Below are 13544 nucleotides of genomic sequence, written 5' to 3' on the forward strand. Positions count from 1 at the left end.
CCGATTACTGCCGAGTAACCCTTGTGATAGAAAATCAGACCTGATTTTCTGTATCAATGGAAATAGCGTGCACTGGGGGTGGAACTGCCACCGGCATCCGCGTTAGGCCAGCAGTAGTTCCGGGTTGCCACACGGCAACCCTTTAGTGAAAGGGCCCCTTAATCGGATAGTGCTGCTGAATATCGGCTCTAACCCCAAAGCCACAACCGGCTATTCAGTGAGTGGTCCAGGGGCAGAGATGAGGTGGAGTCAGTACTTAACCAGTTGGGTGCTGATATTCAACCCTCAACCAGTTGGCAGTGGTTCCTAAACCTGGTCCTGGAGGCACCCCAGCCAGTCACGTTTTCAGGATATCCATAATAAATATTCTTGAGAGAGATCTGCATACACTGCCTCCACTGCATGCAAATCTCTCTCATGAATATTCATTGAGGGTATCTTAAAAACCTCATTGGCTGGGGTGCCTCCAGGACCAGGTTTGGGAACCACTGGGTTAAGGGGCTCTTTTACAATCTGCATTAGGTGCTAACGTGTGCCTGACGCAACAAAAGATAGACTACCATGGTTGTTTTTACGGGCTCTGTTTACTAAGCCTCGCTGTAGGCACGCAAACATTTTAGCACGCACTAATGATAGAGACACCTGTTATATTCCTATGGGCGTTTCTAGCATTAGTGTGTGCTGATTTTTAACATGCGCTATAAAGTTTACTGGGCCCTAAATACGTCTGTGCCAATTGTTCTAAATAATTTTTTGATTAGGGTGTGTCAGGGGTGGAGATTGGGCATTCCTGCTCTAACCAGTTAGTGCATATAAATTACGATACACTAACTCAGTAGTCCTTCCCATCCAGGTACAGGCAGAGTCAGCAGGCAGGCAGCAGACATGAGAGTAATCCAGGTACAGGCAGAGTCAGTAGGCAGGCAGCAGACACAAGAGAAATCCAGGTACAGGCAAGGTCAGTAGGCAATTTGATCTATTTGGATTGTACAAGGGGGTCATTGAAGAAGCTCCAAACAATACAGAATAAGGCAATCAGACTAATCTTTGGCTTATTCAAGTTTGGTAGTGTCTCTTCCTTTTATGTTAAGCTTCATTGGTTGCCTGTTGAGGCCAGCGTCTTTTTCAAGTTAGGTTGTTTTCTTTTTAAAACGTTGCATGGGCAGATTCCTGTTTGTTCATTTTTGCTTTGCATTTTCTCACAGAGTTAGGAGATGTGATACTGATATATATTTTTTTACATTTCCATCAATTAAGTGTAAGAAAAGATTAGTGCTTTTTGATAAATCTTTGGCCATTCAAGCAGCACGCCTATGGAAAGATATTGCTGGAATATTTTCCTTTTCTCAATCATATCTCTCTTTTAGGAAAAATATAAAAACTTTTAAAATTGTAGCAGGATTAGCTTTTCTATTTGACTAGTTTATCTTCCCAGAAGTATGTTCTGGTTTTATTGCTATCTGTAACCCACTTAGTACTTGTAAAGGTGTTAGCAGGATATAAGCCTGGATGTAATGTATTGTAATAAAATAAATAGCAGAACTATCTTTGGCCATTTTAAGTTATCGTGAATTAGTGAAAGGGGCTCTATTTACATTGCCTTTTTATTGTACTTTGTTTTGGGATCTTAGAATCAAAGCAGAAAATCAAGGTTCAGGGCCCTGTTTACTAAGCCGTGTTAGCGTTTTTAGTGCGCATTAAACGCTAGAGTCACCCACGCTAAAGTGGAGGAGTAGCCTAGTGGTTAGTGCAGTGAACTTTGATCCTGGGGAACTGAGTTCGATTCCCACTGCAGCTCCTTGTGACTCTGGGCAAGTCACTTAACCCTCCATTGCCCCTGGTACAAAATAAGTACCTGAATATATGTAAACCGCTTTGAATGTAGTTGCAAAAACCTCATAAAGGCGGTATATCAAGTCCCATTTCTCTTTCCCCCTTTCCCTTATGACATCACAATATTAGAGCCTATTGGGCAATCAAGCCATTGTGACATCACTGATGAGGTTGGCTCTTATTGGTGGAATGAGTGGAGGAGTAGCCTAGTGGTTAGTGCAGTGGACTTTGATCCTGGGGAACTGAGTTCGATTCCCACTGCAGCTCTTTGGGACTTTGGGTAAGTCACTTAACCCTCCATTGCCCCTGGTACAAAATAAGTACCTGAATATATGTAAACTGCTTTGAATGTAGTTGCAAAAACCTCATAAAGGCGGTATATCAAGTCCCATTTCCCTTCCCATATGTGACTAGGGGGCCCTTTAACAGAGTGGCAGTAAGTCTAACACGGGCTTACTGCTCCCTCTTCCGGGATTACCGCCGGCACAATGTGGCCGCCGGCAGTAGTCCCGCCCCAAGCGTGTGCCATTTCTGAGGGAAAAAGAAAACCCCCAGAAATGTCTTGCATAGTGCTAACCTGGCGGTCATTACCACCAGGTTAGCGCCAGAGCTCTTATCGCCACATCAGTGAGTGGTGGTAATGGCTCCCCTCTCCTTGCATGGCCATGCTGTAAGAGTTATCTTACCGCATGGCCATTTTTTCCACTTTTACCGGCTACAGAAAAAAATGGCCCTGGCATGTGGGAAAAATGACCCCTGCCGCTAGTGCAGGGTCCTTATTGCGGCAGCTTGGTAAAAGGACTACTTAGCGTTTAGCACACATTAAAAACAGTAAGGTGCCCTTAGTGCAGCTTAGTAAACAGGGCCTTCAGAGTTTTATGGTAGAAGTCTTTTGAGTATCAGGCCCATCTCAGAAAAGCTCCAGGGCTTGAGTGGCCTAGTGGTTAGGGTGGTGGACTTTGGTCCTGGGGAACTGAGGAACTGAGTTTGATTCCCACTTCAGGCACAGGCAGCTCCTTATGACTCTGGGCAAGTCACTTAATCCTCCATTGCCCCATGTAAGCTGCATTGAGCCTGCCATGAGTGGGAAAGCACGGGGTACAAATGTAACAAAAATAAAATAAATAATATGTGAAGGCAAATTATTTGTGGGAGTGGCTATGGTTTGGGGTTTGAAAATACACTTTTGAATACTCAAAAATATATGTGCAATTCACCGTAAGAAAAATACATGCCCATATTATCAAATAGAAATGTGTGCAGCAAGGGTGTGCTTTAGAATACTGTTTAATTTCATTTTCCATATTATTTTTGGGATGAGGCTTTATTTTAAGACATGTTTCATTTCAGGACTTCTTGTCAATAATCTTAAATCAAACATGTAAGATTCCTACAAACTATTAATAACAAAATGAAAAAAAAATCCCTATTGTTCTATTTTGACAACCACATGAAACCACATGATATATTTAGAAACCAAAGAAGGAGATTTGGGCCTCACGAGTGTGCAATAACAAAATGGAGAAAGTAAGGCAACAAAAGACAAGGATCCCCAGGGTGTCAATGATCAAATAACCAAATGTAGAAAAGACTTGACACAGCTAAGCGCTTGATGTGTTACCCCTATTCTTGTATATGTACTGATCATAACTGAATCGCTGAATGTAAAGGTATTATGACTCCTGATGCCAAAACACGACTGTCTTTTCTACATTAGGCTATTGGATCTGTAGGCAGAATCTTCATCTTTTGGTACCACATAGGATATGGCATTGGCCAGGAGTGGACTGATCATTCCGGCAACTGGGCAGTGCCCGAGGGCCCACAGGCTCTCCCCACCGCCACTGCACACTACAGCCCCCCCAAGTCTCAGTGGGCACTCCCCAGTCCCACCTTGAAAGGACCTGGTGGTCTAGTGGCCTCTAGGAAATAACACCACTCTTTCTGCCCACTACCACTATTCTGCCCAGTGCTGTCGTGTTTTTAAAAATGGCTGCCAGACTTCCTGTGGCAGTCATGTGAGACTGTTGAGACCTACAAGACTACCACAGGAAGTCTCGGCACCCATTTTGAAAACATGACAGCATCAGGCAAAATAGTGGTAGTGGGAAGGAAAGAGTGGGGTTCTTTCCTGCCCCCAAAGAAGCCACTAGACCACCAGGGTTCTTCAAGGTAGGACCAGGAAGGGCCCAGAGACTGTAGTGTGTGGGAGGGGGTGGCAGCTGCGGTGGCTGTGGGAACTCTAGTGTGTGGGAGGGAGGCAGCGGTGGAGGGGGCAGTGGCCGGGGGGGGGGGGGGCAAATGACCTTTACTACCTAGGGGCCTAGATCACTATCAGTCTGCCCCAGGGGCTAGCATTTCCTATATTGCATAGCATTTTCTAAACTACTGCCGGAGTGCATGTGCATTGGCTGGTATATGTGGTGGAAACAGCCATTTTAGAAACGGAGGTGGACAAAATGAATGCTGGTGATCCTGGTCTTCGTGTTGTGGCTTCCATGTCTTCGTGTTGTGGCTTCCCCATTTAAGTAGTGGGGCCATAGCTGAAACGTGGCTTCATTTTGCAGGCAGAAACAAACAACTGGAGTTTAAGAAGAATGATTCCCTTAATCCCTTGTGCACAACCCAGGCTGAACCAAGCACTTTTCAAAAACCTGAGCATGGCTCTTAGCTGGTGTATTTTCCCATACATATGTATCCCCTTTATAAAACGGGGAATACATGTTTAGAAATTTGTCCTGGCTATACCCTAACCAAACCATGCTCTCATCATGCCCCCTTGAAATCTCTGTGTGATGTGGATAAGTACATAAGTACATAAGTAGTGCCATACTGGGAAAGACCAAAGGTCCATCTAGCCCAGCATCCTGTCACCGACAGTGGCCAATCCAGGTCAAGGGCACCTGGCACGCTCCCTAAACGTAAAAACATTCCAGACAAGATTATACCTAAAAATGAGGAATTTTTCCAGTCCATTTAATAGCGGTCTATGGACTTGTCCTTTAGGAATCTATCTAACCCCTTTTTAAACTCCGTCAAGCTAACCGCCCGTACCACGTTCTCCGGCAATGAATTCCAGAGTCTAATTACACGTTGGGTGAAGAAAAATTTTCTCCGATTCGTTTTAAATTTACCACACTGTAGCTTCAACTCATGCCCTCTAGTCCTAGTATTTTTGGATAGCGTGAACAGTCGCTTCACATCCACCCGATCCATTCCACTCATTATTTTATACACTTCTATCATATCTCCCCTCAGCCGTCTCTTCTCCAAGCTGAAAAGCCCTAGCCTTCTCAGCCTCTCTTCATAGGAAAGTCGTCCCATCCCCACTATCATTTTCGTCGCCCTTCGCTGTACCTTTTCCAATTCTACTATATCTTTTTTGAGATACGGAGACCAGTACTGAACACAATACTCCAGGTGCGGTCGCACCATGGAGCGATACAACGGCATTATAACATCCGCACACCTGGACTCCATACCCTTCTTAATAACACCCAACATTCTATTCGCTTTCCTAGCCGCAGCAGCACACTGAGCAGAAGCTTTCAGCGTATCATCGACGACGACACCCAGATCCCTTTCTTGATCCGTAACTCCTAACGCGGAACCTTGCAAGACGTAGCTATAATTCGGGTTCCTCTTACCCACATGCATCACTTTGCACTTGTCAACATTGAACTTCATCTGCCACTTGCACGCCCATTCTCCCAGTCTCGCAAGGTCCTCCTGTAATCGTTCACATTCCTCCTGCGACTTGACGACCCTGAATAATTTTGTGTCATCGGCGAATTTAATTACCTCACTAGTTATTCCCATCTCTAGGTCATTTATAAATACATTAAAAAGCAACGGACCCAGCACAGACCCCTGCGGGACCCCACTAACTACCCTCCTCCACTGAGAATACTGGCCACGCAATCCTACTCTCTGCTTCCTATCTTTCAACCAGTTCTTAATCCATAATAATACCCTACCTCCGATTCCATGACTCTGCAATTTCTTCAGGAGTCTTTCGTGCGGCACTTTGTCAAACGCCTTCTGAAAATCCAGATATACAATATCAACCGGCTCCCCATTGTCCACATGTTTGCTTACCCCCTCAAAAAAATGCATTAGATTGGTGAGGCAAGACTTCCCTTCACTAAATCCGTGCTGACTTTGTCTCATCAGTCCATGTTTTTGTATATGCTCTGCAATTTTATTCTTAATAATAGCCTCCACCATCTTGCCCGGCACCGACGTCAGACTCACCGGTCTATAATTTCCCGGATCTCCTCTGGAACCTTTCTTAAAAATCGGAGTAACATTGGCTACCCTCCAGTCTTCCGGTATTACACTCGATTTTAGGGACAGATTGCATATTTCTAACAGTAGCTCCGCAAGTTCATTTTTTAGTTCTATTAATACTCTGGGATGAATACCATCAGGTCCCGGTGATTTACTACTCTTCAGCTTGCTGAACTGACCCATTACATCCTCCAAGGTTACAGAGAATTTGTTTAGTTTCTCCGACTCCCCCGCTTCAAATATTCTTTCCGGCACCGGTGTCCCCCCCCAAATCCTCCTCGGTGAAGACCGAAGCAAAGAATTCATTTAATTTCTCCGCTACGGCTTTGTCCTCCTTGATCGCCCCTTTAACACCATTTTCGTCCAGCGGCCCAACCGACTCTTTGGCCGGTTTCCTGCTTTTAATGTATCTAAAAAAGTTTTTACTATGTATTTTTGCTTCCAACGCTAATTTCTTCTCAAAGTCCTTTTTTGCCCTCCTTATCTCCGCTTTGCATTTGGCTTGGCATTCCTTATGATCTATCCTGTTACTTTCAGTTGGTTCTCTTCTCCACTTTCTGAAGGATTGTTTTTTGGCTCTAATGATTTCCTTTATCTTACTGTTTAGCCACGCCGGCTGACGTTTAGGCTTTTTTCCCTTTTTTCTAATACGTGGAATATATTTGTCCTGAACCTCCAGGATGGTGTTTTTAAACAGCATCCACGCCTGATGCAAGTTTTTTACTCTGCGAGCTGCTCCTTTCAGTCTTTTTTTCACCATTTTTCTCATTTTGTCGTAATCACCCTTTCTATAGTTAAACGCTAGCGTACTTGATTTCCTAGTTTCACTTCCTTCAATGCCAATATCAAAACCGATCATATTATGATCACTGTTATCAAGCGGCCCTCGTATCGTTACCCCTTGCACTAGATCATGAGCACCACTAAGGACTAAGTCTAGTATTTTTCCTTCTCTTGTCGGCTCCTGAACTAGCTGTTCCATGAAGCTGTCCTTGATTTCATCAAGAAATCTTATGTCCCTTGCGTGTACAGATGTTACATTACCCCAGTCTATATGCGGGTAATTGAAATCCCCCATTATTATTGTGTTGCCCAGTTTGTTTGCGTCCCTGATTTCCTTTAACATTTCCGCATCCGTCTGTTCGTCCTGGCCAGGCGGACGGTAGTACACTCCTATCACTATCCTTTTCCCCTTTGCACATGGAATTTCAATCCACAGTGATTCCAAGGAGTGTTTTGCTTCCTGCAGAATTTTCAATCTATTTGATTCAAGGCTCTCGTTAATATACAATGCTACCCCTCCACCAATCCGATTCACCCTATCACTACGATATAATTTGTACCCCGGTATGACAGTGTCCCACTGGTTATCCTCCTTCCACCAGGTCTCAGAGATGCCTATTATATCTAATTTTTCATTTAGTGCAATATATTCTAACTCCCCCATCTTATTTCTTAGGCTCCTGGCATTCGCATATAGACATTTCAAACTATGTTTGTTGTTCCTAAGTACATCATGCTTAGTACTTGACAGTATTAATTGGCAATCTTTTGTCTGATTTTTATTGTTATTTAAAGATACCCGATCTACTACAATCTCTTTTGCAACCTCACTATCAGGATACTCTATCTTCCCTGTTATGGTGATATCTTTGAAAGATACCTTATCCCGAACCATGCTCTTTTGAGCGACTGTCGGCCTTCCCCCCATTTCTAGTTTAAAAGCTGCTCTATCTCCTTCTTAAACGCCGATGCCAGCAGCCTGGTCCCACTCTGGTTAAGATGGAGCCCATCCTTTCGGAATAGGCTCCCCCTTCCCCAGAATGTTGCCCAGTTCCTAACAAATCTAAAGCCCTCCTCCCTGCACCATCGTCTCATCCACGCATTGAGACTCTGGAGCTCTGCCTGTCTCTTGGGCCCTGCGCGTGGCACAGGTAGCATTTCAGAAAATGCTACCCTGGAGGATCTGGATTTCAGCTTTCTACCTAAGAGCCTAAATTTTGCTTCCAGAACCTCTCTCCCACATTTTCCTATGTCATTGGTACCCACATGTACCAAGACAGCGGACTCCTCCCCAGCACTATCTAGAATCCTATCTAGGTGACACGTGAGGTCCGCCACCTTCGCACCAGGCAGGCAAGTCACCAGGTGATCCTCACGTCCACCAGCCACCCAGCTATCTATATGCCTAATGATCGAATCACCAAGTACAACAGCTGTCCTAACCTTTCCCTCCCGGGCAACATTTGGAGATATATCCTCGGTGCGAAAGGATAATACATCCCCTGGTGGGCAGGTCCTGGCTACAGGAGTACTTCCTACTTCACCAGGGTGATGCTCTCCTTCTAGGAGACCTCCCTCCTCCAAGGTAGCACAGGGGCTACCTGACTGGAGGTGGGACTTCTCTACAACATCCCTGTAGGTCTCCTCTATGTACCTCTCTGTCTCCCTCAGCTCCATCAAGTCTGCTACTCTAGCCTCAAGGGAACGGACACGTTCTCTGAGAGCTAGGAGCTCTTTGCATCGGGCACACACATATGACACCTCACCAATTGGGAGATAATCATACATGTGACACTCAATGCAAAAGACTGGATAGCACCCCTCTCGCTGCTGGACTGCTGACTCCATCTTAGTGTTTTTTGAGTTTTTCCGTAATTTAAAACTTGCTAAAATATTAAGGATATCAGCCTATCACTAACTTACAGTTCCTCCTTTAAACCCCAGCATTTAAATACCCTCTTTCTGAAATCACCATTTACACTTGTATGCAGTCTACATATATGACTACCACCATTTACACGTGGAGAGGGTTCTAAAAGAAAAGGCAAAGCAGAGAAAATAAAGTATAGAGATAACAAGTTAGAAGTAAAACTACATCAAACTTACCGGATCTAACACTGGTGTGATAAGAAGTCCAGGACCCCACAGGAACTGCCGATCCACACCCCATGTTGCTTCATCTGAATAGAACCTAAATAAATATAAATTTAACTGCTCCATTAAGGTTCCTTTTTTTGGTTAATGTTTTGTTATGCACATTTAAGTCCTAAATTACAAAAGAGGTCATTTTGGAAGAACATTTACACATTTAAAAAGCTAGTTTACAAAGGTATATGGTAAATACACATGCAAATAGTAGAAGCCCCTACATCTTGCCCCATCCTTGGCCACCTTTAAATCTAGACTGAAAGGCCACCTATTTAACATTGCTTTTGACTCATAACCATTTGTAACCACTCGCCTCCACCTACCCTCCTCTCCTCCTTCCTGTACACATTAATTGATTTGATTTGCTTACATTTTTTTTTGTCTATTAGATTGTAAACTCTTTGAGCAGGGACTGTCTTTCTTCTATGTTTGTGCAGCGCTAGATACGCCTTGTAGCGCTATAGAAATGCTAAATAGTAGTAGTAGTACTTGCTGACAAACCACTACTTGCTCAAGCACATTTGACTCGCCCAATTGAATATGGGATAATTCCTTGTTTGAACCTGTGGTTTTAAAGAGTGAATGAGGGGCAACTGAACTTCTCTCTTTGGCCTTAGAAATCACTCATGAACGGAAGGATTACAACTTGGCTCTTTCAAGGCGTGCACAACCCATCAGTCCAATCCTGGGACTAAAGGAAAGCAAATTAGCAGGTAAGGTCTAATTTCTCCTTTCAATGTGTAGTTTTGTGACATAGTGGGGCTCATTTTCAAAACAAAAAAAAAACATATCCAAAAAATGTCATAAGGTGGCAGAAGGACGTTTCTCTCTCAAACATACCCAAGCTGCGATTTTTAACACCCCCGGTTTTAGATGTTTTTCACCACAGTTTGTCCAAACTTCAAGGGGGCATGTTGGGGGCGGGGCATGGGCAGCACCAAAAAATAGACATGTGCAATGCCCATTCTCCGACCCTAACATGCCATGTAGTTAACATTTGAATTAGTATGTCCTAATTGTCACGCCAACATAGTTACTTTACAACACTCACGTGTTATCAGCGCGTACTAATTCACACATTAAAAGGATCTTTTACTAAGGCGCGCTCACGCTTTTGGAACGGTAAAATTGTGGGTGCACTAAATGTTAGAGACGCCAGTGCATTCCTATGGGCGTCTCTAATGTTTAGCGTGCCCACAACTTTAGCGCACGCTAAAAACGTGAGTGCGCCTTAGTAAAAAATGCCCCAACTGCTATTTTTAGCAATAATCACAAACAGATTAATAAGGCTTGACTTCCTTTTCATAAATAAGAGTAATTATGGGAAATTTCACTTGCTATTGTTCTTTTGTATATTTTCATTTTGTTTCTGCATTTTAGTGATTTTTTTTGTTTGTTTGTTTTTGTTGTTTTAGTATGCACAATTTAGCATGACAGGGAGCATTTCTGGCTGTTAAATGCTTTGGGATCTCCTCCATATGTAATATCTCTCTGCTATGTGGGTATCTATCAGGTCTTGGTGTGGGGGCATAGGATTGCTGTTTACCAGGTTCATCCAGGCTAATTTCCAGAATGTCTGTGCTGCAACAGAGCACCCTCATTAGAGAATATCAGGCATGCCAGGGGGGGGTCACCCTTTGCCTCATAGAAGTTCTTTCCCTCCATGATACTATGGTAATACTCTCTAGAGATTGCTACGTAATGCAGAAGTGGAAGCCATGAACATGTGGAGTGCAGGAAGGCAGGGACAAGTGGTGGGCACAACACTGCTTCCACATGTAACCTATATGGGGACACTATATAAAATGTTGCAACATGTACATCCATCATTGTGACATCATCTATGTATATACTGCTGAGGATGTCCTCCATCTGCAGATGCATTGTTGGACATGAGTAGTTTGCACATTGTGATAAGTTAGAGGGTGTCCTATAGGGTGTAGGCCACTAGAGGGCGCTAGAAGAAGTTAGAGGTCGCTAGGACCGGGGAGAGCCCTGGGAGGCCCACAGGTGTAGGAGATTATGGGCTGGGTCCTGGGTGGCTAATTAACCACTTTATACCCCACCTGAGTTGTGAAAGGAGGGAAGTGAGCTAGCAGCAGAAGAAGAGAGAGCCCCTGAAAGATACTGGCTAACTTGATGGACTTGGGGGTGGACTGGGTGTCCAAAGGAGATCAGCAGGCTGAAAATCCTGGGGTAAGAAGTCCCTAAAGCATTAGTTTGACTGTGTGTCTAGAACTGTGTGTTCAAAGAGGGACTGTGTGTCCGAAGGACTAAGAGAAGCAGGCTGCAAAGCCTGGGGTTGAGAGTCCCCAAAGTATTGGTATAGTACTGAGCCCATGTATCTGTGTGGGGAGGCTCAATGTGAAGATCTATGAAAGCATAAAGTGTTAGGCTAGAAGAAGTGTGCCCAGGGGCTAGAATAAAGGGTTGCCTGAGATATATGCAGTTGGTGAGACCTGCTTAATTTGCTGAGTGGAAACCAGGTCACCCTGAGTGAGAAGGGGTAGCACACTAATCTGCATATGATTTGCATATTGAGAACCAGGTCACCCTGAGTGAGAAGGGGGATATCACAACATGCATATGGTGGTTATTTCTAGGCATTTACTCAAGGATGCCATCTTTCCAGGATTTTTTTTTTTTGTTAATTCCACATTGTTCTAAGGAAATAGAGATCCATGTATTTTAATTTGGTTTTCACATTCGCTGCAGCTTTTGTAAAATACTGCCTAGCCTCCATTAACTAACTATTCAATTTTGACTTCTGGAATTAGGACACGTTCACATAAATCAATGACTTTTATTCCAGTTCTCTACCCACTCATTATTATCAGTTGAATCGGGTAATTTGGAATCCTTCATATCTGGCTGCTCTTCATTTAGGTCATTCTCAGCTACCTTGGGCAACTGTCAACTTTCATCTATGATATAGTTAAAAAGCTGCTCTCCGAAGAGTCCCAAGTGCTATTGAAAGTTCTTGAATTAATGTAATAAATTGGACATGTGCAGTATAGTATATGTCTAATAACGTTTTTCCCAGGTATTGAAACAACCACATTATTAATGATTGCAGAGCTGTGGATGTGGAGGGTTATGATAACTAGCAATTACTGAATTCGCAGTGATTGACGTGAAAACTGGAAACCTCTGTGTTGCTGCAGTTAGCAGCAGCATTAGAAGAAAATCAGTAATCTTGACAATTCAAGAGCTCATCAGCCTTTCAAATTAAAATAAATGCCCGGTTTTTGTAATTCTACAGGAAAGCAACTATGCACGTGGCATAAAAATGCAGTTTCCGTTGTATCAGAAAGTTAATTCACGCGGAGGCTGATTTTATGAAGATATTTTTGCATGCATGTGCTATAACATAAGCACTCACACTCCTTCATTGCACCACCCAACTTAAATAAGTCAACTAACACCAAATGATGTTGGCTTTATTTCAGATTTTACTAAAAAAAAAGCACAAAAAAGTGCAAAGAGCTTCCAATAAATGGGACAAAGTTCTTTAGTTGCACAGCGTAGATCAACCACACAGAGGGGCATAATCGAACGAAAATGTCTATCTCCATGGGCGTTTATCTCCGACAACGGGTCCGTGAAGGGGCGGACCGAACCGTATTTTTGAAAAAAATAGACATCCATGTTTTATTCGACAATTTGTGAGCTGGCCGTTTTTGCTTTTCAGCGATAATGGAAAATGAAAGCGCCCGGCTCAAAAACGAATAAATCCAAGGCATTTGTTCGTGGGAGGGGCCAGGACTCGTAGTGCACTGGTCCCCCTCACATGCCAGGACACCAACTGGGCACCCTAGGGGGCACTTTTACAAAAACAAAAAAAAAGGTAAAAGAGCTCCCAGGTGCATAGCACCCTTCCCTTGTGTGTTGAGCCCCCCAAAATCCCCCTCAAAACCCACTGCCCACAAGTCTACACCATTACTATAGCCCTAAGGGGTGAAGGAGGGCACCTACATGTGGGTACAGTGGGTTTGGGGGGGTTGGACGACTAAGCATTAAGCAGCACAATTGTAACAGGTAGGGGGGATAGGCCTGGGTCCACCTGCCTGAAGTCCACTGCACCCCCTAACAACTGCTCCAGGGACCTGCATACTGATGCCAGGGAGGTGGGTATGACATTTGAGGGTGAAAATAAAAAGTTGTGAAACATCATGTTTTGTGGTGGGAGGGGGTTAGTGACCACTGGGGGAGTCAGGGGAGGTCATCCCCGATTCCCTCTGGGGGTAATCTGGTCATGTAGGGCACTTTTTGGGGCCTTATTCGTGAAAAAACAGGGTCCAGGAAAAGTGCCCTAAATTCTAGCTACAAACGCATACTTTTTTTCCATTATCGGCGAAAGGCGCCCATCTCTGTTCGGGTGATAACCATGCTTGCCTTCACCACGCCTCTGACACGCCCCCGTCAACTTTGTATGCTTCCGCGATGGAGTGCAGTTGAAAACGTCCAAGTTCGGCTTTCGATTATACCGT

General features: G+C 44.1%; 1 protein-coding gene across 1 annotated transcript in view; it reads right to left on the reverse strand.

Moving 5' to 3' along the window:
- Positions 1 to 13544, reverse strand: part of SI (sucrase-isomaltase) — a 230712-nt gene that overhangs the window by 116545 nt on the left and 100623 nt on the right. Inside the window, exon 19 of the mRNA XM_030216421.1 lies at positions 9013 to 9097. Coding sequence (XP_030072281.1) covers positions 9013 to 9097 — 85 coding nt within the window. The remainder of the gene's footprint in view (positions 1 to 9012; positions 9098 to 13544) is intronic.

The sequence above is a fragment of the Microcaecilia unicolor genome, chromosome 10, assembly GCF_901765095.1.
Source record: "Microcaecilia unicolor chromosome 10, aMicUni1.1, whole genome shotgun sequence".
NCBI lineage: Eukaryota > Metazoa > Chordata > Amphibia > Gymnophiona > Siphonopidae > Microcaecilia > Microcaecilia unicolor.